At 45.9% G+C, this 24,778-nt stretch overlaps 1 protein-coding gene across 1 annotated transcript in view; it reads right to left on the reverse strand.

The window, feature by feature from the left end:
* Nucleotides 1-24,778, reverse strand: part of ank3b (ankyrin 3b) — an 82,672-nt gene that overhangs the window by 2,925 nt on the left and 54,969 nt on the right. Inside the window, exons 27-44 of the mRNA XM_067244242.1 lie at nucleotides 22,104-22,206; nucleotides 21,091-21,197; nucleotides 19,498-19,722; nucleotides 17,715-17,869; nucleotides 17,350-17,561; nucleotides 16,946-17,153; nucleotides 16,739-16,835; nucleotides 16,311-16,539; nucleotides 15,959-16,084; nucleotides 15,650-15,772; nucleotides 15,140-15,166; nucleotides 14,475-14,556; nucleotides 4,823-4,897; nucleotides 4,311-4,442; nucleotides 3,970-4,113; nucleotides 1,421-2,201; nucleotides 989-1,268; nucleotides 609-695 (exon numbers count right to left, since the gene is read on the reverse strand). Coding sequence (XP_067100343.1) covers nucleotides 609-695; nucleotides 989-1,268; nucleotides 1,421-2,201; nucleotides 3,970-4,113; nucleotides 4,311-4,442; nucleotides 4,823-4,897; nucleotides 14,475-14,556; nucleotides 15,140-15,166; nucleotides 15,650-15,772; nucleotides 15,959-16,084; nucleotides 16,311-16,539; nucleotides 16,739-16,835; nucleotides 16,946-17,153; nucleotides 17,350-17,561; nucleotides 17,715-17,869; nucleotides 19,498-19,722; nucleotides 21,091-21,197; nucleotides 22,104-22,206 — 3,193 coding nt within the window. The remainder of the gene's footprint in view (nucleotides 1-608; nucleotides 696-988; nucleotides 1,269-1,420; nucleotides 2,202-3,969; nucleotides 4,114-4,310; nucleotides 4,443-4,822; nucleotides 4,898-14,474; nucleotides 14,557-15,139; nucleotides 15,167-15,649; nucleotides 15,773-15,958; nucleotides 16,085-16,310; nucleotides 16,540-16,738; nucleotides 16,836-16,945; nucleotides 17,154-17,349; nucleotides 17,562-17,714; nucleotides 17,870-19,497; nucleotides 19,723-21,090; nucleotides 21,198-22,103; nucleotides 22,207-24,778) is intronic.

The raw sequence follows: 24,778 nt of genomic DNA on the forward strand, positions 1-24,778 counted from the left end.
AGCTGCAGTATAGCTGCATGTCCATTTGACTTTGTTACAGTGCATATTCTGTGGTGATGGCAATAGCTGAAAAAAACAAGTCTGCAGAAGCAAAACGTCAAAACATGAATAAATCCAAGCATTAAGAGAACCCATTTAAGACAGGTCAAATACAATGAAATGCAACGGCTCTGCGATCAGATCACCGCAAAACTGTTAGTGAATGGGTGTCATAAAGCATGTCTACAACATGTGGTGTTTCCCATTCAATAATATCACACAGATGCTTCCACTAGAATTGGTCTTAAAACAAGACAATTCTAGAACCAATTCTAGAACAGTGAACTCTAGATCACACCAATCTTAAAATCTGGGAATTCTGGAGGAAGCTAGCAAGCCAGTGCTAATGACATTGTTCAAGCAGCAAAGGTGAGTGCGCTAGAAGTCGGGTTCAAGATTCTGTAAAAGAAAAGCCACACACACACAGTACGCACAACACACATTTACAAACACACACACCCATTCCTTATTCAGACCTCTAGTACAGTAACACTAACAGCACAGGGCCACTTGTTTCAGCACAGCCACACACATCAACCGTGGCGGTACCGTGTGTGGCGAGCAGATACCTTGAGAATGACCCGTCTGCGGTACACCTTGGTGGTGACGGTGGTTTCCTCGTCTGAGCTGGACTCGATAGTTCTACGAGCACCCTGCTGGAGTCACCCCAGCATAGCCTCATCATCACTTACACCCTAATTATATAGATCACACAATCTGGCCGACACAGTACTGTACACTGTTTATTCTCATTGTGCGTGCCGTGCATGCTCACTGAAGGACTGGGTGAGAGTGTCGGTCTGCAAAGTTTCACTTGTTAATTCGTGTCGACATTCATCTGCTGTGACAGTAATTCTGGAGATCATTTAAAGATGGTCGGTTTCATTACTCTTTAGCCACGAAATGTTCAACTTCATACAAGATAGGACACCATAAACGTGTACAGTACCTGGACTTTGTGCTGGGATCCAGCTGCAGCCTCTCCCTCCTGTTTGCTGCTGCTACCTGGTCCTGCTGTGCAGCTGTCCTCCAGGGCTTCTGCCCTGCTCTCCTCCTCTTTCTGGCCCTTGGGTTGGGCTTTCCCCGGGGCTCGGGTCTGGTCCTTCCCCTCGCTGGCTGCCTCCTCTGCCTCTGGAGGTGACTGGGACGATGGGGCCACATGTTCTCCATTCTGCTTTGCTGGCAGGCCCTGGTCTGATGACCTGTGGGTCTCCTTGGTGCTGTCAGGGCTGAGGAGTGAGGAGCAGATAGGTAGACGGGAGGAGAGGACTGCTGTCAGTGTGTTTGTAAGCCAGAGAAAGATCTGTGTCGTATACATCCATATACGGACACATACAAACGCATGCACACATACAACTCTAACTCCAGCCTGGGTTCCTACCTCCTCTCTGGGCCCTCAGCCCCCGGCGTCCTTCCTTGAGTGGGCGCTTCCATGTTGTTACTGGATGCATCACTGCGCCAACCTGGAATTGAACACATGTCTTTTTCTGCCTGCTGCACCTGGGAAAGGATGGCGTTCAGCCTCTCCTCCGTCATCTCCTCTTCCTCTGAGCCCTCTTCCAGCTTGATTTCTTCCAGTAGGGACAGCAGTCTCTCCTGGGTCATCTCCTCCTCCTCCTCCTCCTCCTCCTCCACCACCACCAGCATAGAACCAGACTGCCCAGCCTCCTCTGCCTTTTCCTTCCAGTCAGAGGTGTCTGGGGCTGGGCCAGAGGACAGGGAGGGCCCCCCTACAGGCAGACCCTGGTCCTTTATCTCCTTCTCAATCTCCTCACCCTGGCCCTGATGGGTGGGCTCTGCCTGGGCAGCCTGCTCCGGAGCCTTACTTGCTTCCTCACTATCCCGGGGCTCGTCACACACCACAGACTCACGGCTCACCCCTGTATCCTCTCCAGTGGATGCCTCAACCCCACAGGACCCCAGGTCCCTTCTGTTGTCTAGGGAGGTGTCCTCCTCCACCACAGTGGGGGGTTGGGCACAGGGGCCTTGGGCCGGGGGGTCGCTGGTGGTCTGGTTTAGGGTGAGGTCACTGGGTCTAGCTGGGGTTTTGGTAGGGGATTCTAGGCTATCCTGCCTAAAGAAGTCATGGTGGCGAAGCGGGGTGGGGGGCTCATAGCTCAGCTCTGTGGGGGTCTGCAACTCCAGCTCTATGTTGTGGTAACCTGGATAGAGGGTCACATACAGGTGTGGTGGCTGAGATGGAGCTGGCTGTGACACAAACACACACAAACAAGCAATTGTGGAAATGTGGGCTTGGCCACAGGAAAACACAGGAACAACTGATCGTGTCCGGGTTGGAGAGATAATGAAGACTTGACATTGTGCAAAATGAATCTCTGGAAAGTGCAAACAGTGCTTAGAAATGAAACAGCCACAGAAACAGCTAATTGGATATCCGGCACTTAAAGTTGCAGGGCAGGCAGGTCCCAAAGCTTTCAGCCTCAGCCCCACAAGCAACATTAAATTAGGGAGCTCAAGTTTAAAACCAATGTTGGAATGCCGGATCAATTAATTTATTGAATTATTGTCTAGCAAAGCATTATCTCTATGTAGGTTTTATGAGCAGAGCAGTGAGGCAATAGGGCTCTAGATTTACAGTTCAGGAACAGAGGGTTTGGGATAGAGGTGAGGGGGGAAGCCAGCAGGGAATAAAGGGGGAGGAATGGGAGAGGAAGGGGCCAGATCCGGATCTAAGGAGGATACTTTGGGATTAACGTTCACCACAGGTGGAGGAAGACAGAAAAGAGAAAAACAATGAGTATTAAACAGACAAGATTTCGACGAGAAGTTAAATATAAGGAGGTCTGGAACAGAATGATACAGATGGCATTATATGGTTAGCAATGAAAACACACAAAACTATGTACTTAGGTTGGAGATGGAATGCTTAATGGAGAAAGCTGGAGCCAAAGGCCAGGCGAGAGCCAGAGCATTGTTAGCCAGGTCGAAGTTAGCTGGTTATTGTGGTTGTAGCAATTTGCCAGATAGCTTGTTAGGAAGGGGAGGGTGAGAAAAAACCAGGAGGTCTGGTGGTAGCAGAAGAAGCTAGCTGCAGTGCTAACTACAACATGAAGAGGAGCTAGCTACAGCACTGAAGACAGAAGAGACTGCTGAGCCATTTACTGCAGGAGGACTCAGAGGATTCAGAGGTGCACCAGGCTAAAGCAGGCCTAACATACAGCAGTAAGACAAGCAGATAGTTATTCAAAGCCAGCCATGCTATCAAAACCATAACACAGCCCAATATGTGATTGGCTATCACTGACATGGCTGTCACTGGGGTTGACTGTCGTGAATGTCAGTGATAGCTGAACATACATTTAAGCTATCTGAATGTTAGTGGCTTGCTTATGTAAACTTTATTTCAAGAGAGAATATTGAGCCATTCTGCCAACAGCAATCATGCTATTATAACATATTGGTTATAGTAATTATGTTGTCATGTGTCAACTGTGAAAGGGATTTAATCATCAATTTATATACATGAAAAAAGAATGCTGTGTACACATGAACATAACTATTATGGAACCAAATCAGTAACCACATATTTAACCCATCTGAAATAACAAAGATATTTGTATTTGAATCAAAATAATGTAATTGTTTCAGATGGGCTAGAGTTTTGATTCAAGCAAGGTTAGCATTGCTGAAGCACCATGCCTTGTATACTCTACACATGAATACAGTCACAAAAACTGCAGTTATATTCAAATAAACGCCCCTGGCCAATCACATGGTGACTTTGATTAAGCCTAGAAGTTCCAAGGGGCTGTGTTACCATCACCGATTGAATCATATTTCCAGATTGACTAACAGGTTCTACTGAACAATTCGTTGAGTAGGTTCTGTATTTGTAAACAGTAGTATGTTTAAATGAGAGAGAGAAGTAAAGAGATAGACAGAGGTCAGCTATATGGGGCTACACTTTACCATCAGACTGATCCAGGAATACTGCGTTATCATCTGCAAAACACCGTGTGCCTGAAATGTTACCATAGTCAAATATTGGCCCTTCCAGCAATGTCACAATATCCAGACGATTGATCTTTGTCAGCACTGCGGTTAAGGCATCCGCTACGAAGAAGAAGAAAGGGAGAGGAAAACTGTGAACACAAACATTATTACAATAGTCTAAATGTTTTGTCAGTATAGAATGCTGCTGTGAACAAATGGATTAATTACAATTGTGTAGCTTGGTTCTCTATTTTCATTAAGGGACAATACTGAAGGCTATATAATTATGTCTGATGGGAGGGGTAGAGGATACCTACTTGTGGCATTTTTACCGTCTCGGCTAACCCATTTCTTTAAAAGCATGAAGCTCTGAGCTGTCAGAGAGTTGGGATTTTCCACCCGAATGTGATTGATCTCATCCACAGAGAAATCCATTTCCCTGGCCAGCTCTGCAACAACACATTAAATATGGATTAGTCGCTTCTCCCTCCTTCTCCTCTCAGTCCTTACCTACGCACACACACACAGGCAGGCAAGCGGTACTGCAGTGCAGGCACATAGGGCGGTGCACACTGCAGATGGCACTCCCTTCGATCACAGAATAACCTCACCAACACCACAACACACCAGACACTCAGAAACTAGACACACAATGACTCATTTCTAACCCTAATGTCAATGAATAATATAGACCTCCGATATTCAAGGTGTTTGAGTGTGAAATTAGTTTCACGGTTTAATGTCAAATCTGATGACACTGCGTCTTGCCTTACGCGAGCAGTTATTCCACCAACATACACTAGATGACGATGTCTCAGTGCTTACTCACCAGTCCAGCTCAGACCCAGGTGATCTGCCACTATGGCCATGCGCAGGTCTGTTCTTTCACAGGGACTCTGGGGGCCTGGGGTGGGGTAGGGGTTCAGAAGATTAGCATCTCAAAACCACTGACTGTGTATTCAAGATGACAAGAGACTTAATAAACAACTCTTCTGGCCAAAGTATCCCCACTGATTCAGACTGAGCCGATCCAATCCATAGGAAGGGATATAATTGAAAAGGCTATTGACTAAAGCATTTTGGAATCAATTTTGAAATGCTAGGATTTGGATGGCTGTTGGACAATTTAAGCCTAATAAAATCACAGATAGAATATTATAGAATATTGATGAGAGAACATGGAATCTTGGGAATATAATGTCCAGAAAATGTACTGAAAACACAGACTAGTATGTTGTTGTTGAGTAGTAGTAGTAGTAAAGGTTAGAGTCGGCGAGTTATAAATATATAGGTCACCCACTAATAATCTACCAGGCAAGCAAGCCTTTACTCTCACAAGAAAAGATCCACCAGATACAAAACAAACACAGGAGAACAGAAAGAGATGATCACGTTTCACATGTTGTTCTAAAACTACTGTATGAGGTGTGGTGTTCAAGGCCAGAGGTGATCTCAGAGTCATAGGTCATTTTTCATGCGTGTGTAACCTGTGGGCCTAACTTGAGGGCTCGGGGCAATACACAACCTGTTAATACAGACCCCTTTAACTTTACCTAGGGATTTTGATTCCTTCTCTAATAACATCACAATAACGTAATGTAAGTAAAGTAAAAAAACTAAAGTTACATGAATGCCTATCCTTAGCCGTGCTGATCTCATCTGATTTTCTGTCTTTTCTCCCTTGCACTTGGTTTTCACTTGCACAGTTTTAAGAGACCCTTCAACCTACCAAGACACTAAAATTAGAACACTGACACAAGACAGCCTTTACATAACACTTTCCCCCACTCTAGCATGCTTCACAACCCAACTACAGCACAGATGATATCTTACTAGGTACTGTAGGTCTATAAGTCTGACCAGACATCACAGGACAGAAATGACAAGAATGACAGGAAGTGGACAAGCTACAGTAGAGTCACGCCACAGGCATCCAATCACAACGGCTACATGCACTCTTATCAGAATAAGCCATCAACAAGTGGTAAAGTTTTACAAACTAGGCTTGATCTCCGTGACGAGAGCCATGACTGGCCCAGCAACCTGACTGCCTTCCTCCTTCTCCTTCCCTCCAGTCCGCCTACTCTTCCTCCTTCTCCTCCACTCTCTGTCGGACTGCTCAACCTGAGCTCTCACGTCTCTAGCAGACCTGGGTGTGGTGGTGGTGGTGGTGGTAGTGGTGGAAGCAGTATAGGAGGACTGTGAGGCGTCTGACAACGAGGTGTTCCTGGATGTGCTGCTGCTGTCTTCATCTCCATGGGTCAATTTGGCCTGTGTATGTGGGTCTTCCTTGGTAACGGGGTCCAGGGGTTTTCCTGATTGGCTACTACGTTTTGTTTTATTAGAGGGTTGGCCTCTAACCTGAGTGGTAATCTGTTTGGCATTGTTGATAATTGAAGCAGTGCTGGACCATAAACTGGACCTGGTTTGAGGTAATCTGGCAGGTACCGGGGGTGGTTTAGTTCTCTTGTTAACTTTAGGGGGAGATCTGGTAAAAGTCTCCATCTGACACTTTTTTACCTTCATCATCGGGATTCTAGATTTAGGTTTTATTTCTTCAAAAGGATCAAAACGTTTCGTAATTAAATTTTTATCAACTGTCGGTGTTGGCATCTGCTTTCTCACGTGTGTTTCTCTGCATAGCTTGGTATTAAGTGCTTTAACTGGTAACCTGGACTTGCATATTTTGACCTTCACCTCCTTGGATTCAGTATTTTTTATTGCTGTGATGTGGGCGTTGCTTTCTTTAAGGTTCTCCTCTAACCTGCTAAAGGCAGCTTCAACTCTGCTGACCTGCTGAAGAGTGGGTTCAGACGATGATAACAAGTCGAACACTATGCTGCCTGTCTGCATGAAATTAGCATGTTCAGGGGATTCAAGCTTACCATTGTTATTGCTGTTCCCACTATGGGAATATCTGTTCGGTTGTGTTTCTGCAAACTGTCTGCTTTGGTAAGTCTGCCTTTCCTCACTCCAATCTAGCTCTCTCTGGTCTGGTATTACTGGGGCTCTAGAATAATAATCATATGAAGCAAAAGATGTTCTAGAATTTGTATAATCTGAGGTGGCTGTTGTTATGGTATTATAATTATCTACAGTGACTACCATTCTATTAGAATCAGAATCATTGGAGTCCTTTCTAGTGTTATTAGAGTTATCAGAGGGTGACTTGAAGCCAATTTTGAAAGTAGAAAATTTAGAGTCAGCATTTGAGACTTGAAAAGTGGATGTGTCCTTATTGACACCATTTGACCTGTCCAAGCAGACAGTGGTCGTCTGAATGGGGACATGGTGGGCAGTTCTGGTGTCTACTGGGGTGTCTGGGTTAACCTGAGACCTCAGTGTTGGTGTTGTCACTACACACGGTGCTTTAACCCCTGACCTCCCCTCTGGTTGGTTATGCTCACCAATCTGAAAAAATTGCAGCCTCTCTTCAACCATATCCCTCTTGCTCATGTCAATTGCACCACTGCGAGTCATCTCAAACATCTTCCCTTCATGGAAGGGGAAAGGGTTAGGTTCACTAGTCGGCGTGCTATCATCTGTCGGGGTTCTGGCTGGGGTTGTGTCGGGGGTTGTGGCTGGCGACCTGTCATCTCCTGCCAGGCCAAAAGGCTTTGGCTCATCGTCTCTCATTCCGGCATCAACAACATCCTCGTTCTCCTGTCCGTTGCTGGGCCACGGATCAAAGTCCAGGCCCTTAGTGGCCACAGTTTTAAAAGGGGAGTTAAACTCCTCTTCTAGTTTGTAACTGAAGTAGGTATCATTGAACCCATCTTTATCTAAGGGCTTTTGTTCCCCATTTTGTCCACTATCAGATGGGTCACTTTTTGACCTGGCCCTTTTGCATTCCTCGACTGGCATGTTCTCTTCCTCTATGACCTCCAGTTTGGTCTGGGTAAAGGAGCGATCACAAGACCTCATGAGGCTCTCTGATGCCCACACGTCTCTCCTGCTGTCAGGCAGACCAAAGGTCTTACAGTCCTGCTGCTCGCACAGGCCGTCGTCCTCGTCTTGGAGGTCGTAACCGTCCAGGGAATCGATCTCTGTTGCATCTGTGTCATGAGAGAACTCCGCTGTGGTGGCGATGGAACAGTCCGTCAACGATTGGTCGTTTCCATTCTGTTCATATTCGTTATCCTCTGCTTTGCCGTTGGAACCATTTGATCCATTGGAACTTCCGTTCGTTTCCGGCTCTTTTTGGTTCCCGTTCTTGTCGTGTTTTGTAGGCTTGGAACCTTTCTGTTCCTGTTGCTCCTGCTCCTCTGGGACTTTAAAAGTGTACTTCTTAAAGGCGATTGGCTGGAAGATAGACTCTTCCTCACTAGATTCACTGTCGTCTGCCCCTGGGGGGACAGGGGATGGGGGCTGGACCCTGATGATCGGCTCTGTCAGGAAGCGCTTCTCACGCTCTTCCTGTAGGTTGACCTCCATCATCTCTGTCTCTGCCTCGGACGAAGCACAGGAACCTTTCCTCTCTGGGTCCGACTGCTCTGAGTCTAACGGGGGAGGAGGGGGGAACTCTATATACGCAACACCTTTATCTTTGGGCGTCTGCACAGCCTCGTGGTTACCATTGGAGAGGTCAGCTGACCCCTTGACCTTGAGTCTGTCAGGAGGGGCTTCTTTGAAGGAGAAAGCCTTACCTTGCTCTGAGTCCTCAGACTCCTCGGACCCCTCAGGGATGGGGCTGGGGTTCCCTGGCATGAAGGCCTTGAAGGAGTCCGGAGTCCTGGAGGTCAGGTCATAGCTGACTTCCTCTGAACTGGGGGTTTCGGGGGTGATGGGGCTTTTACCTGAGCTGTCTATGAAGGACACCTGCTCTAGCGTATCGTCATCTGGACTGATGGGACTCAAGGCTGACGAGGACTTCTGTTTGACTGAGTACAAGGCTCCCTTAGCTTCCCTTTCAGCTTGCCTGCCTACCTGAACACTCACATAGACAGGCAATGTTTTAATGCCCTTAAAGTTCTCCCTGGTTGTATTGGGGACTGGGGATGTTAGTGTCTCCAGCATAGTATTTGAGTTAGAGTCTTTCAATGCGTTATCTAAAACTTCAAGAGTTTTGTTTGTTAGCTCTTCTGTTTTAGTAGGGCTAGTCTCTGGGGTGATATGTATTCTGTTCTTACTTAGAGTGGGTATCTGGGACGGCTTGGTGGCTGGTTCCAGTTGGGCGTTTATATTCTCATTTTCTAAGGGGCTGGACATGGCCCTAACAGGGATTTGAGATTCAGTTTTCTTCCTTAGGTTTTTGTTTAGTGTTCCATTGCCCTCTTTGGAAATGACCTCAGTTTTTGTTGAGGGACTTGATATCACTTCCTTGGAGGGGGGCACGCTTTTTGTGACTGGCGTTCTACCAGCGTCACTGCCATTTTCCTTTTTGGGAAGAAGTTTGGGAGATGTTAGGATCTTTTGACTTTTAGCACTTCCATTTCCATCCTTAAGAACAGAAGCTACTTTCTCTAGATCCATTTCTGTTTTTTTACGTGTTTCAGCACGGAGGGGTTTCTGATGTGTAGAGTCTGGAATGTTTTTGTTTGATTGTTTGTCTCCAGCCAATTTCGGGGGACATGGCATAGATTCAGTGATATCCATAGCAGGCCCTTTCTCTGGGACTTTTTTAGGACTTCCTTCATCTGTGTCCTCTGACCCTTTGGCATTCTTTTCTCCAGTGACCAGCTGATACACTGGCAGTTTGCTCTCTTGAAGTTTTCTGACAGAGGGTTTTGGCTGTACCGGCGGAGGGATTTTTTGGTTATGGGCCCCAGATTCAAATTTCATCCTGACAGAGCTTACTTTGTTGGTGTTCTTCTCAGCTACAGGTGGAGGTGGTTCTGATTCTCTTGCCTTGGTCTGCTGATGGACTTTCTCCTCACTGAGGCCAGAGAGCACACTTTTTTCAGGACTATTGGGCAGACTAGAGCTTTTCCTCTCAGCTTCGGTGCTCCCGAACATTTTGCCCGTAGAGGGCTCCCTGAGCTTGCTTGTCCCCCAGTCACCAGCCCCAGTCTTGGCTTTCTGCTGGGATCTCTCCGGGCTGCTGCATGTGGAGCTGGGTCCGGAGCGTGTTTCTCTGGGAGGGCCCTTTTTCCCTGGCTTTTTCTCTGGTGACTGCAGCTCGTCATTGAGTTTCTCTGTTTTGTCACGGAAAAATTGTGAGACCTCACTGAGCTTTTCTTCCGCTTCTTTGACTGTTTGGTCCACACGGTCCTCATAGAGGAGTTTCTCTCTGCTCCTGTCCTGTTTATCCTCTGTGAAGCGCATCCACACTGCATGTTTAGGGCTACCAGGCTCTGTGGAGTAATGCAACACGGTCACTTTGTCAAACTGTGACTCGTCATCCCTGTGGGAGAATTTACCTGACTTTGATGCTGAATCTTTGGAAGTTGACTTGACAACAAATTCTTTCCGAGGGCTATGTCCACTCTCCACCCCTTGCGCCTCCTCTAACGTTGCGTGGTCAACGGGCGCCGAATCCTCGGCATCAGAGTGCGACACGTCTAGTTTCTCAGACAGGAGCATTTTCTCAGCAAACCTGTATGATTCTCCTCTTAGCTCTGACAGCTCATCGTCACAATATTCTATGGAATGTTGACTCAGCAGTTTCAATGCTTTGTAGGAGTCATCCGCCATGAGCTGGGCGGAGCTTGGACGGCTGTCCTCTTCCTGCGAGACCGGGGTGTTTACTCTAGAGGATTCCAGGAAGGAGGGCAGGGTTTCCTCGGCAGTAAGCTCCTCCTCTTCCTGTTGTGCCTCGTCGTAATTTGGCAGTTCTTTGATTCCCCGGTCTCCCTTGTAGATGAACAGATCTGGATGTTTCTTGGTTTCTCTAATGATGACCTCAGTCGGTTCTTTGGTGTTGCCTTTTTCAATGTGAACCTCTATAATTCTCTCCACTTTGGGCTTTTGTTTTGTATCTTTGTCAAGGAACCTAGGTGTGAGCTCATCTCCTTTGATGGAGTCTTGGCCAGCTTTGTGTTCAAACAGGCCTGCTAGCTCCTTGGAGGGGTCTCTGCCTGACTGGAAGGCTTTCATAATGTCCCTTACAGACATTGTCTCCTCTATCCTCTCAGCACCTCCCTCAGTCAGCTGAGGTTTATGATAAACCATCCTGGTTGTGGTGGTAATGTGCGTCTCCTCTTTCAAACGCATACTTTTGCTCACAACAGAATCCTCCTCAGACAGTTTCATCTGGAAGGATTTGAGTTTGTCTTTCATGGAGCTGGCTCCAGAGGCAGCTTCTGGTTCCAGGCTTGTGGCTGCTGCTGCTTCCTCCATGATGGGTTCACAGACCTCATCTGGGTGCTCGTAACTCCTGATGTGGACTACCTCTGTCCTAGTCTCTGTGATACAGGGAGGGATGGGGGACTCAGTAAAGAGGGGTTTAGGCCCCGTGCTCTCAGCGCTTTGAGGGGCCGATGGGGTCTTCTCACTCCTGGTCTCAAAGCCACTGTCAGAAAGAGGGCTCTTGTCCTGTTCATGAGAAAAGTCCTCTGGCGATTCTAAGATTGCATCTGTGCCATGATAACCCTCTGCCAGTTTGCATAAGTCCTTCTCAGAGGGAGAAGTGCGCATTCCTGTAGGCGGCATTTTGAGCTTGTGCTCAGGTTTGAGGGCACGTTTCTGTTTTTCCTCCCCTTCTATTCTGGCCTCCTCGTATTTGGACTTCATTTCGGCCATTTTAGAAAGAGAACTAGCACCAATGTCATTTGCTAAATAGTCGACTACTTTGGCTAAATCAAAATCTTTATTGGGCATGGACTGGGGCCTAAATGGGAGGGCATTTGTGTCAAGGGAAGAGTTATATTCTGCTGCACTTTTCAGTGCCTCCTCTAGTTCATCTTTAGAAAACTCCACCCATTCATCCTCTGAAGGCCTCTCGTTAACAGAAACCTTACTCTCAGTCTGGGCGTCCTTCTGTAAAATCTCACTAACTTTAACTAAGTCCTCTTTAACTTTCTCAACAAGACTGAATGGCTCAACATCCTCTAGCTTAGTCTGTTTAGGAGACTGAGAGGTCTGGACAGTTTTAGCTGCCATCCTGGTATCAGTCTGGAGGATGGCAGTCATTCTTATCAGATCCTCCTTCATTTCTGCCACATCTTTTAGGATTTCATGGTTGGACGTAGGTGCTGTGTGGATTATTGGAGGGGTGATAAAAGGAGGGGACTTCAACTGTGTTTTTGGTCTGGTCAACGTGGAAGGCTGTGTAGAGCTCCTAGATTCTGCTGTGGCCATTTTAAGTGACCCTGGTCCAACTTTGGGAAGCACTTTTACCTGGGGCTCAGGTGAGATATTAAGTAGGGAGTAAACTGGCACTGTCATTGTGTTGGAGGACACTGGGACAGGGGAGGGAGGGGCGCTTCTCAGAGACCCATTAGCAGTGTTGGTTCTACGAGAGGATGACAGGGATTTGAGCGTGCCGTAGCCTGAGCAGGAGGTGAAGGTCTTCTCCGCTTCATCTATGGCAGCACTGACACTGCAGGTGACCGCCTGCGTGGTGGCCTGGATCCTCTCCTGGAGACTGTTGCTCCGCTCAGATAGGAGACGGGATGACGGGGAGGTGGGAGTAGAGGAGGAGGAGGAATATTTGATCGGGGAAACCGATCCATTCATTGCTGGCACCTCGGCGGGCTGGGAGTGCGAGGACAGTGATGGGAGAGGCTTTCCTTTGGGCGTCATTATTGGATCTGTGGAAGTTCGGATTCCTGACAGACCAGAGATGCTTTTTACAGATGAGAGGGATGAAGCCCCTGTGGAGCCCAGGACTGTTTTGAAAGGTAAGCTAGAGTTATACATGTTCACTGTCGATTTGGGGGATGTGGGGGTGGTCATTGTCATAGCTGATCTATCAGGCACAGATCCTGTGCCTGGGATGGAGGGAGTCCTCGACGTAAATGATGATGCAAGTCCCTTAATAGATACAGGATCTGTCCCAGTTCGACTAGCAGAAGACATCAGGCTGGCCGACACTTGGATGGGGTACTGGGCCTGCTGAACTACAGTCTTTATGGGGGAGGCCATTGTTCTGTAGGATCGGATAGGAGAAGCTACTTCGCTAATTGATTGGACGGGGGGTGTTGCCAAGACTCCAAGGGTGGACTTGATGGGAGAGGAAGTGGGGAGGGACCAGATGGCCGTCAGTTGCGAAGCAGGTGGCGGGTGGGACGGTGAAGTGGAGAGGGAACCCAGTCCGGACCTTGCTTGGCCAGGGACGGAAGCAGGAGCAGACGACCATGCCTGGTAAGATCTTGTTGAAAAGACAGGTTTGTGAGGGTAACCAGCAGGCAGTGTTCTTGTTGCGCTTCGCTCAACTGCTTCTTCAGAACGTAAGCAAAATGAAAATCAAACGGAAAATGCAACAGAAAATGGTTGGAGAAGAAAAAACATAACAAGAGAGACCAGAGGAAAAGAATTGGTCAGTGACGCTTTCTGTTATCAAGGGAGGAAGAAGAACAGTACCTTGATGAGGTGTTGAAATGGGATATGAGGGTGAAAATGGAGCCAAAACAATTGATGTGATATATTGTGAACCAGAGTCCATATATGATGAGAAAAACATAACAGAAAAAAGCCCAAAGAAGCACATTCACACAACACAGTGACCTAGACACAAAGACAGGACAGACAAAACAGAAAAGATGGCAAGACAAATGCACAAACCCAGAATAACAAAATCTCTCTTTTGACTTCAGATGAGCTACAATTATCTGCCTCTGGCTGTCTCAGTCTGATCAAGTGCCTTTTATCTGTTTGGTCTGAAATTTCCACTTAAATATAGAAACGATTCTTCCCCAAAGATTTGGTCTTCTGGCATAACATAACTTTAGACTATACAGAAACATCGGTTTTCTTTTAGTGCAATTTCTATTATGGCAAAACACAGGTTCAGGACTAGGGTTTTAGGTCCATAATATGCATGTCATGCAAGATTGGGTACCCTTGTGACAAGTAGCTAAAGTGTACAATTGTGAATTCCAGAACCTCAAAGTCACATAGTGACTTGGCATGCATTTAGGTCAAAAATAAATGCTGCATGATCATAAAGCCAAAAAGAGTGCAAATTGAATAAGAAACAGTTTCACCTTGACTACATGTGCAAATGCATGTGAGCATTAGATTAGTCAGTCAATGAAAAATTGGGAGGTTACAAATTCTATCCTATTTAGTGGAGGAATCAAAATGCATTTGGGAGAAACCATACAGGCGCAAAATATGTGGGCAGGCTCAGCACAGCAACTTAAAAAGACTCAATAAAATGCAAAAACAATTCCATGCAAAATAGGACCATGTCAAGAACAAGCATGTGGACTTACAAGTGCAGTTTATGTAGGGTGAGAATATGTATATTTCACACATAAATATGTACTTTATATTATTCCTACATCGTTCACTCATATTTTTTTACACGAGAATTCAAAGTCACCTCAAAGAAGCATATTATTATTGTCATCATTTTGTTAGTGAAAATTCCCACTCACTCATCGCAGGCTCGGCCAGATAGCTGTAGCGCTTACGCAAGGCTAGAGATGCAAAGGTGTGACGTCGCTCGGGTTTTTCAGTCTGCAACAATAACAACAACACAAACTATGATTCCCTGACAGAAACTGGGGCTGAATTGACCTTCCATGTCATTAAACCCAATCAATTTGATATTAAGCAATAATTTGCTGCTGCCAGCAGTGTTCCAGGGGTATAGTAAATTGTATTTTTTATCATGTCAACTTTAATTGTGTTTATACTTGGGGCCCATTCTAACACAGTTTATCTTTCATACTTTCTTCCATTAAAAGTAATACTATACCTTAAGTACCAATGGACAATGCTCCTTTAAGTTACTAGTTAAATCAGAATTAAAAAACACTTAACCATTCATCTTTGAATCAAAAATATCCTTAACAAAACAAGCAATCAATATTCACATTACATTGGGCTCTAAAGAAGAGTTGGATCTTAAAATCAACTGAATGTATAATCATATCTCTACATTCAGTGTTTCAAAGGGAGCAGCGCAGGAGAAGAACGGGCCAAGCTAGTTTGACCCTACAGCAGCAGTGGAGTATGAAGGGCCGGCCCCAGGTACCCGTGCCTAGCATCTAGCAGATCATTACAGCAGCACATAGCCGTGATGGGTGGGGCAAATTACCTCTTCCTCTGGGTCTGATTCCATTTCCTGGTTCCCAAGATGCATTGCAGAAACGGGGGAATAACATAATGGACAGCGGGGAAAAGAAACATCAGGATGTGAAAAAAGCGATTGAGAGCAAGGACTGAGATGTCACCGCAAAGCAGCCGGCAAAAAGAAAACCAAAGCACACAGAAACACACAGACACAACAGCCAACATGTACTGCAATAGTAGCACAGAAAGAAAACGCAAACCACAAGTAAGCCAATTTGGAGGAAAAAAAGCACATGGACCTTTGTGCAGCAAAGCCTACAGCCAAAGCATGAACAGGTCAAAATCAAGACAGATTTGATGATAGAACTGCCCACAACAACACCTAGAGGGAAGCTTTGAAACAGATAAAAGACACTCTGGCAGTAGTCTCTGCCAGGTTGAGCCCCTTAGATCTTACAGTACTGCCCTACACCTCCCCTGACCATGAGTATGACGTGGTGATGACACAGGGATGGAGGTGGAGGCAACGTCTTACCTTCTTCAGCGCCGGCAGAGTGATGTTGAGATTGCACACAGCTGTCTGAGGAAAGCCCTTAGGAGTCTTGCACTCTTTCAGGAAACTGAGACGTCCACATGGCTCCTGACTATTGTCTCTGACCTATTGATAGACAATGCAACTGTTCATGTTCATAACACAACTACATCCTGTTGGGGCTTTTGATATGATGCAATAACCAGGAAATTGGGCACATCAAATAATTATTCGGATGATCAAAGCCATAGAAAACACCCATCAAATTGTTCGGAAGCACACGCAATTAAGAATATGTAACTATTGTATTACCTTGACACAGAAGGGAAGTCTGTTCTCTTTGAATGCGTAGAAGTTCAGGATGAGCTGCTGTCCAGCTTTGGTCAGAGGGGCCAAGTTACCATAGCAATCCACATAGATGGGTCTGCCTTCCAGAACCTGACAAACACACAACATTCAGAACCCAGCTGGCACAAAACCCTACCTCTATAGCTCACATATGTAGTGTGATGCAACAACACCAATGCCTAAAAAATACACTTTTTTGTTTTCATGGAGAGGTTACCCCTTATTTTTCCTTATCATGCATTGCAATAATCGGAGCATGTGCAGAGAGTAAGCGTAACAAAAGCAGCATATAGGTTTTGTGAAGGTTGAGCCATACCTCAATATCCTTGCTCCTAGCCACCTCCTCAAAGTTCTCCTGCTGCTCTAAAGTCTTGTCCACCTTGTCATCCGTCATGCAGAAGCAGCGCAGCCGGGATTCAACAGGGTCGTTCATTTTGGCAAACACCACAAACTTGGCCATGTATGGAACGCAGATCAGGTCCCGGTACAGCTGGGTGGCCAAGCCCACCGTCTCTGGGATCTGGTGGCAGTCTGCCAACCAGAACCTGGTGAGGTAAAAGCACACAGCAATGGTAAAGACATCATGTAAACACACAGCCATGCTGGGAGGGAACATGAACACACACATTGGGACACAATATATTGAACCGTTTTGCATTAAAAACAGCAAGCATCCTTGCGCATTAAGCATGTGTTCTATAAAATGACACAGTGTGTAGTTTTTGAGGTCAGATTGTATTTTACCTGGCTGACACGTTGGTGGTGAATGAGACACAGTCGTTGACGAAAGTAAGAGGGGTAGTGCCTGTGATGTCTTCCCACTGGGCTGGAGAGGTACCTCCTATGGGGGGAAGACGCACCATGTTGTGGCTGTAGTATCAAAAGACGTATCCACACTCAGATCATTTAGGATAGGCTTGGTTGGCTGGACTGGACCAGCAAATGGCGTACCTGTGATGCTGCAGAGAAGGCGGAGGCAGGGGGTGGAGTCACCCTTGTAGCCATTGCTGACGCCTTCCCCTGAGAGTGGCGGGACGGGGATCGTCATGGTGATGGGCTTGTGGAACTTCCTCCTGCGTGGTTCCACAGTGACGATGGGGCTGAAGGTGGCCCGGTTCCCCAGGATAGTTTTCACTGTATCTTCAGGAACCGGCTGGGCCTGCAGAAAGAGGAGAAGGAGGATATTAGTGCAGAATGATGAAGGTGAGGTAGAGGATTCCAGGGCTGACAGAAGGCAGAGAGAGAGAGAGAGAGAGAGAGAGAGAGAGAGAGAGAGAGAGAGAGAGAGAGAGAGAGAGGATGAGATGTCGACACTGAAATGGAGAACAATATGTCATAATGCTGGACACACACACCTGCAGTCCAACACGTATTTTCTTGGTAAGCGCCCCCTCTGGGAATGATGCCTGCACCAATGACACGGTCTTGCTGGTCAGAGTCCCTCCCTCTGGACCCATCTGATTGGATTCCTGCTTTATCCGAGACACCACGGCAAAGTACTGTGGAAAATCCTTAGTGATGATGCGGCAGATCCTCTTCTTCTCCAGCTCAGTTGAACTGTCAAGCTCTACAGGGGATTCAAGTTACAGACATTTATTTCAATCAGAGAGTCACAATAAATACATCAAATAGTTCTAATGAATGCTGTTGTTTTTTTACATCTATTTCTCATGGTTTTTATTGCATCTGCAAACTTTAATATTGATGATTCCCAGCCTACCTTCATCCATGCCATTCAGGAGCTGGTTGAGGTCTTCAGTCTTATAATCATACTGGTGTTCCTTCCATGTCTCTCCATTCTCACTTCTCAGCATGATCAACTCGCGCTCCTGGCCCCGCAATGAGCCAAAATGGGGGATCTCCACGATGACTGGCCTGGAGGAAGACAGTACATAGGGGCCTTTTCAGAGGAATTCACAAGAAAATTAAAAAAGATCCAAAATGGCTGACTGCAAGGCAGCTGACATGGAAATGGTGTTAGCGGATGCTGAGTGAATATGACAACATTATACTGTTAAATAATTGTATGGAACAAGGTTGGGGTCAGTTCTGCTTTAATTCAGGGAATTTCAATATATGATTTCAAGTATCTCATTCAGTTTACGATGATCAAATGATGACCTGACCCCATCCGTAATATGGCATTTTGTAGTCAGTAAGTGGCACACAGTAGTCTATAGCCAAACCAAATGGACTACAAGTCCCATGTCAGGATGTTTGTTGTGCTATTCGAAGGAGACAGTTCTCCCGATGCTTATTGTGATGTGACTTACAAAATGCATGGAGAGAGCAGCAGGTCCAGAGAGAAGCAGGAGAGAGGACAGGAATAAAAACTGTCCTTTCATGAAGGGGAGCTTTGATATCCTTAACTCACAGTAAGATCTACTGACTCAGAGAAGGTACCCGAGGATCCAGATTCACTGATCTACAGGAAACAGACTCTTGAAGATGTCGCTTTTTATCTCAACAATTTTTTAATTTTGGGAACATGTAAAGCAAATGGTGTCTATTCCTTCGGCATTTCCAAACAAATGTCTAAATGTTTGTCTGACGGTGAGACTTTTTTTATGCTACTCTCCCTCTGACGAGGCAGAAGGAACAGCAGATACCTTCTCCAAACTTGGGACCAAAACCTCTCATTTTGCTGATGCGATCTATCTAAAGATGAGTCAAAGTATATCAGTCATGATAGCAGGATGCTTAAGGACCAGGGACTCATGCCACCAGAAGCGCAGTCCAGTTACAGCAGCCAACATGATCGACACCTTCCAGTGACCAACCAAATCAACGGAAAAGCTGCAGGGTCGAAATAATACAGTCTTAAATGAACATGTCCAGAAATTGGAATCAAATCATAACGGATGGAGGTGGCAGTTATAATGATAGTATAACTGTTTCTAGCTTGGCGGACAGACAGACAGCCTCGTGTCTCCTTCTAGAAGGACGCTCCTACCCAGCGAATTTAGTTCCTTTGGGGCCGAGCTGCAGCACGCGGCTCACCATGCTCTCACTCTCGCTAAGAGAAGGGAGGCGTTTGGGGAGGTGGAGTTTACTAGGGTGGAGTAAGGTCCACGCAGCCAGAGAAGACAGAGGAGAGGATAGACACAACAGACTTTAAGTCTGGTTCAGTTGTCTCTAGCTAGCTCAGTTTTTTATAGAGTTCTCAGTGAATGACTATTGTACTGCAACCTAGCATGTGAACAATATACCTGTCTAACAAATGCCAGCTCGTTATACATGGCTAAAGCACATATATTTACACATCTCAAGCAAGGCTACAGCAGCAAACTCTGAAAGTGTGTGGTTGGGGTATTGAGTAGTAAGCGACAAGCTTCTGTCAGATATCATTTCACGGGTACGATCATACACCAGACACAAAATACTAACTACCACACACCTCAACCAACACACGCTACAAATAGATGGTTTTCATGGAGATGAGGAGAGAAGCAGGGGCACGTCAGTCACCCAGCAACAGGTCAAAAGTCAAATCCCAAACTTACCCCAAGAACTGCGCTCCAGCCGGTCCCACCTCCACCAATCGGCTGGCAAGCCCTTCCCCCTCCACCATTGGGGGTGGAGTGGCCAATTTGTGCCTCTTGACCAATCGACAGGTGATTCGTGTGGGCGCAGTGCACTTCCTGGGGGGGATAATAATGCGCATCCCATTGTGACGACTTCCTCTCATGGAGCCGCCCCTGGCGTCCACCATGAAGCTGACCAGGAAGCTGGAGGAGGTAGAGGGAGGTGAGGGGTGACACAGGCCAGTTAGCAAGGGCTTGGAGAGAGGCTACGCCTCAGAGAATGGAGGTGAGAACACTTCCCATGCTGTGACCAGAACACACTCACACTCAGCAATGCACAGAAAAGGGTGAGGGAGAGAAATAATGTGAGAAAGAATATGTAGTTTGGAGTTATCTATGATGGTTATTTGTCCATTCTCTAAAATGACAAGTTGGAAACAAGAGTAAGGTACATCTTGTACGTTTTTTAAATCACCGATCATCAAACCAAAACAAATTAGATTCAATCCGTTAGTCCATTCTACTACAGACAGGACAACTACCAACATAGACCCCTCCAAGGTAGCAGATCCATTAAAAGGTGTCTGTGTGTTAAAGACATCCATGTAGGTTTCGCTGAGTAGGGAATCTAATAACACACACACTGTAGCGTGCTCGGTCACACTCACACACAGAGAGACATTCTGAGCTTGGTGTTTTTATACATACTGTAGAGCGTAGATGCATGTGTATGTCGAGGTGTGTTTAGAGTTTCAACAGATGGAATTCTTGGTGCCTGCTGTGGGAAGCTCTGTGTGTATCTAGCGGTGACTGATTAAGCATCCCTAATTCATCACCTGAACACAACATTACAAGAGCTATTCATCAATAGGAATCTAGCCTGACCTTGGGTACACATGGCAGCTCAGCCTTTAGACACTGTGGTCAATATGCAATCAATAAGAATCACTCACAAAAACATGCACAAACATGAATTACAAACAGAAGGCTTTTTGTGACAGTGAACCCTAACTTGTATTCAATAGGGTCAGTATATTCCCTGTACCGGTCTTTGGTGTGTTAAGTCCAACAGTGAGGTAAAAGAACACGGAAAAAAAGCCACAAGCATAGACAGGAAGAAGAGAATGTGGGGACAGGAAACAGGAAACAAGGGGAACCAATCATCACCTGCTGTCATACTGCGGGAGTGGAGAGGAAAAGCTGCAGAGCAACCCAGGAGGAACATGTCAAACAACAAACTCATCATGACCCATCACAGCCACTGTATCATGGTCATTAGGATTTTGCATAGTGGAGAAATTTCAAGGAAGATGACGGAGGATTAGGAGACTAATCGTATACTAAAAGTACAATGTTTACATAAGGTAAGACAGAGAGGGGAATATAAGGTTGACGGGAATAAAGAAAAGCACTGGTAATTGTTGAAGGAATGACATAGCTTATGAACGTCTTGGAAAAAAAAAAAACTTTGGGAGGTTATTTATTTATTTACTGCTTGTGTTGAGTCAGCCAGTCAGTTTGGTCGGTCAGTCAGTCCCTCCTCTTATAGGTGGTCTGGGGTCAGGGTCTTACCCAGAGTGTATGGGAGAGGACACCAGGTTGACGTTGTCCAGAGTGTCAGCTGCCCAGCTGTAGCGTCTCAGAGAGTCAGAGTCCATGTCCCTCGCCACCGCCAGGTTCTGTAAGCCACACACAGGGTTATCAAGACACTGCTGTGTGTCCCTAAACAACAACATAGTCATTTGCAGTGCAACCACTCTGTACCTAATCACTACTAGAGATAAAGCATGGCAATACAACAGAAAAACAGACAACAAAAAGAAGAATGATATCAATCGAATTCTGTCACTAGCAGTCACCCTCTGTTACACTGACATGCTGAACTTGGGGGTTTGGAGAATATGAAAACCTTGACGTGGAATAAAAGGCAACTCAGTTGGCAAAAAAATATAAATTCATACAATTTAAATGAAAAATTACAAGGACTGTGCTGATGACGAGGATTCAGGCAGAGCTGAGTGGAGAGGAGGGACTACTGAACTGAAACAATTAATGCCGCAAGAGAACAACCACTTTCAGACCTGGGTCTTGACACCATTTGAAATGATTTCAAATACTTATGGACGAGCAGAGGTCCAAAGCTGGTTTAACCCAGGTCTGCTTGGTTGCCTGCAATTCACATGCAGGGTTTATTAGAAGGTCATCTAATTGTACGGTCTACCTTGTTGTGAGGATCAACAATGAAGGATATGTCTTTACAGAGACCCTGAAGCATTGGAGGAGAAAACAGAAGACTGTCAGTGGGGATCCCGGTCAGGGACTCAGGCCAATGAGCTTGGCTAATTTCATCCCCTGGGAGAGTAAGAGGGCATCGGATTGGCTGACTCCCTTACATAGTAAATTGAGCAAACACAGACTCTGGCCCTTGCTCACCAACATTTGTGTAGCCTTGCAGGCCAACTGTTGAATGCTTTGCATATGGTGACGTACAGAGAGAGAGACAAACACACAGACAGACAGAGAGGACAGAGAGAGAGAGACAAACACACAGACAGACAGGACAGGACAGAGAGAGATGTCCATACCGAGTCCTTGTTGGGCGCCAGGATCTCCTCGATCATCATGCTGTCCCTGGTGAAAGAACTCCTGTTGAGGGTGTGGGACCTATCTGAACTGAAGGAGCGCAGGCTGGGGTTGGAACATGACACCACCACAGCAGAACCAGAACCACAACCACAGGGGCAGCAGACAGGACAGAGGGAGGAGGGGTGGCGGTGGTGGAGGGGGTGTGAACAGAAAACACAAACACAAACAAACAAACAAACATCATTACTGCATGCAGCTTCCAGGGAGCTAGGGCATCAGCACAAGAGCAGAAACTAACTAACCCAGCCTAAACCCAGGACAGGAGTGGACCATAGCACTGAGAATCGTTCACTTTAATCGTGCCAGTGAGCCGAATAGTGGTGTGGCCATGGTATGGGTGTACTGTGCACAAGCAAGATGACAGCATTCTACATGAAATATGGAGCAAACTTAAGAATACATTTAAATCACAGAAAGATGTATGAGCTACTTTTGCAGGAACCGTTTAAATGGCCAAAACGACAAAGATGTAGGGTATTTTCAGTTCACAACAGTAAGCTGCTCACAAGCCTGTACATGTTAACTTTAAATATCAACTTTAAGTATTCTATTGAAAAAATGTTGCACTGTAGCTACTGTAATTTTCCCAGTGGAACTAGCAATGCATGGTATGTTCATGTGACACAATCCAGGAGGTTAAGCACTCTGAATATATTTGACTACAGTAGTTGCTGTTCAGTGTAAATCTAGTAGTGTAAATGTATTTCTGACACAACTACATCTCTATTTGCAGAGGCCCATTTTGTTCTGTTTTGGTCTGAAAGGATGTTGAGGTAAAGTCAATAAGCACTCTAGTGTCACATTGCATTGTTGAGCGTTTTAAACGTGTAGTTTCTGTACTGTAGTATGTCCAGTCGAAAACACAATTCATCTTGAGATCCCTGGAAGCTTAACACTTCACATATAACGTAAGCATCGTATCAGTATTCACACAAAAACCAAGCAAGGCCACGTTCTCCACACAACACAGATGTCTACTAACTCTAAATACAGATGCAAAAAAGACACCCACAGTTGAAACTATAAAAACTGCAAATGGTGCACACACCAGACTCAATACGTCCAATAAAAATTGAGCTGAAATGAACCAAAATGAATCACATCATCACAATGACTGTGGAGGTGTAATGTTTAGGGAGGGGGGGCAGGGATAGGGTTGGGGGTGCTGTAGGTAAATAGATATCTACAGCAGGGAGCACGTCATGCCCTCTTACCTGACTTTAGGGCTTATGTAAGAGGCGGACGTGAGAGAGAGAGGGTGGGGGGTGGGGGTGGGGGGGTGAGGGAGAGACAGAGAGATACAAGAAGAGAGGGTATTGAGAAGCAGCTGATCTGAGAAGAGTAGAGCCAAGCAGTGATGCAGTGGGGTCATGATCCTGCAACAGGGGCTCTGGCTTTACATGGCTGGGATACTCTCTGAGACAGTACTCTCTGGTCCCATCATATTTCAGTTGAGGTAGAACTCTACAGTCGAACGACCAAGTTCACTTGATCCTGGGTCAGTTCCCATTGGCCTAGACAGAGGACAACAACTCCAGTCTTAAAGCCTGCTACTGATCCTGGATCAGTTTAAAAGGGAAAGTAAGTTTCAGTAGCATGAACCGCCAGAGCCCTTCATCAGAGAGTATTCCATGTAAACACAGCCTTGGCTGTGAAAGACAGCATACATGACCAGCTTGATGTAGCCTAGTCTACTTTAAGTAGTCAACGTCTTTAATCAACATTTCCCTGCTGGACTGGGGAGGTTGAGTAGGAACAATAGACATACAGTAGAGACATAGTCAGAACTATATAGTCATTTAAATAAACCAGGCTGAACATACAGTAGGCTATTGTCATTCCTTTTTGGTTGTCCACTACAGCGCCAATGACGCTCTGGCTGTAGCTCTAAAGTATCTCACCTACGGTGTAACTGAATGTTGTTATTCAGACAGTTTGAAGGGGACTTTGTATACAGCTCTTTTGTTTCGTTATTCTGTCCCTCTGAACAAGGCTGTGACAAACACACAATAATGTACACACGCACACGCACACACACACACACACAGACACACACGCAAGTAAGTAACCCAATGCTAGGGGGAATTACAATCATTGAACACTCTTCTAATTTCCTCTTGTCTGGTACACGTGTGGTCATTGAGTCAATGTTCAATATAACCTCGTCTGGATATTATTGGATATGTACGGAGGGTTCTTTATGTTGAGGGGAAAATCCCCCAGGGCTGCCCTTCATAGGGTTAAACATTAGCTCGTGTGCTACCTTGCCTTTCAGCTCACTGCTATTGAACCAGAGGCTGATGGAAAGCTGGCTGCTGTGGCTCTGTCCATACTGAGTTACAATGAGGGGACCCCTATTGTCAAACTCAGTCCTTTAGAATACATTCTCTTTAAAGTCCCACAAAGGCAAATATTCCCTTGCCTCAATCATATAGCATACTGTCTGAAAAACCTGTGGGAGTAGAGACAGACATATTTGAAAAGTAACCAGCCATCAATGAGATTACATTAAATTACAGACTGAGGTAAAACCACTGTATTTAAAAAGGTTGTCTATAGGCTCAAGTGTAGCATTTCACGTGCTAATCCCACAACAAAGAAACTAGGATAGTAA

Source organism: Osmerus mordax, chromosome 10 (genome assembly GCF_038355195.1).
Source record: "Osmerus mordax isolate fOsmMor3 chromosome 10, fOsmMor3.pri, whole genome shotgun sequence".
Classification (NCBI taxonomy): domain Eukaryota; kingdom Metazoa; phylum Chordata; class Actinopteri; order Osmeriformes; family Osmeridae; genus Osmerus; species Osmerus mordax.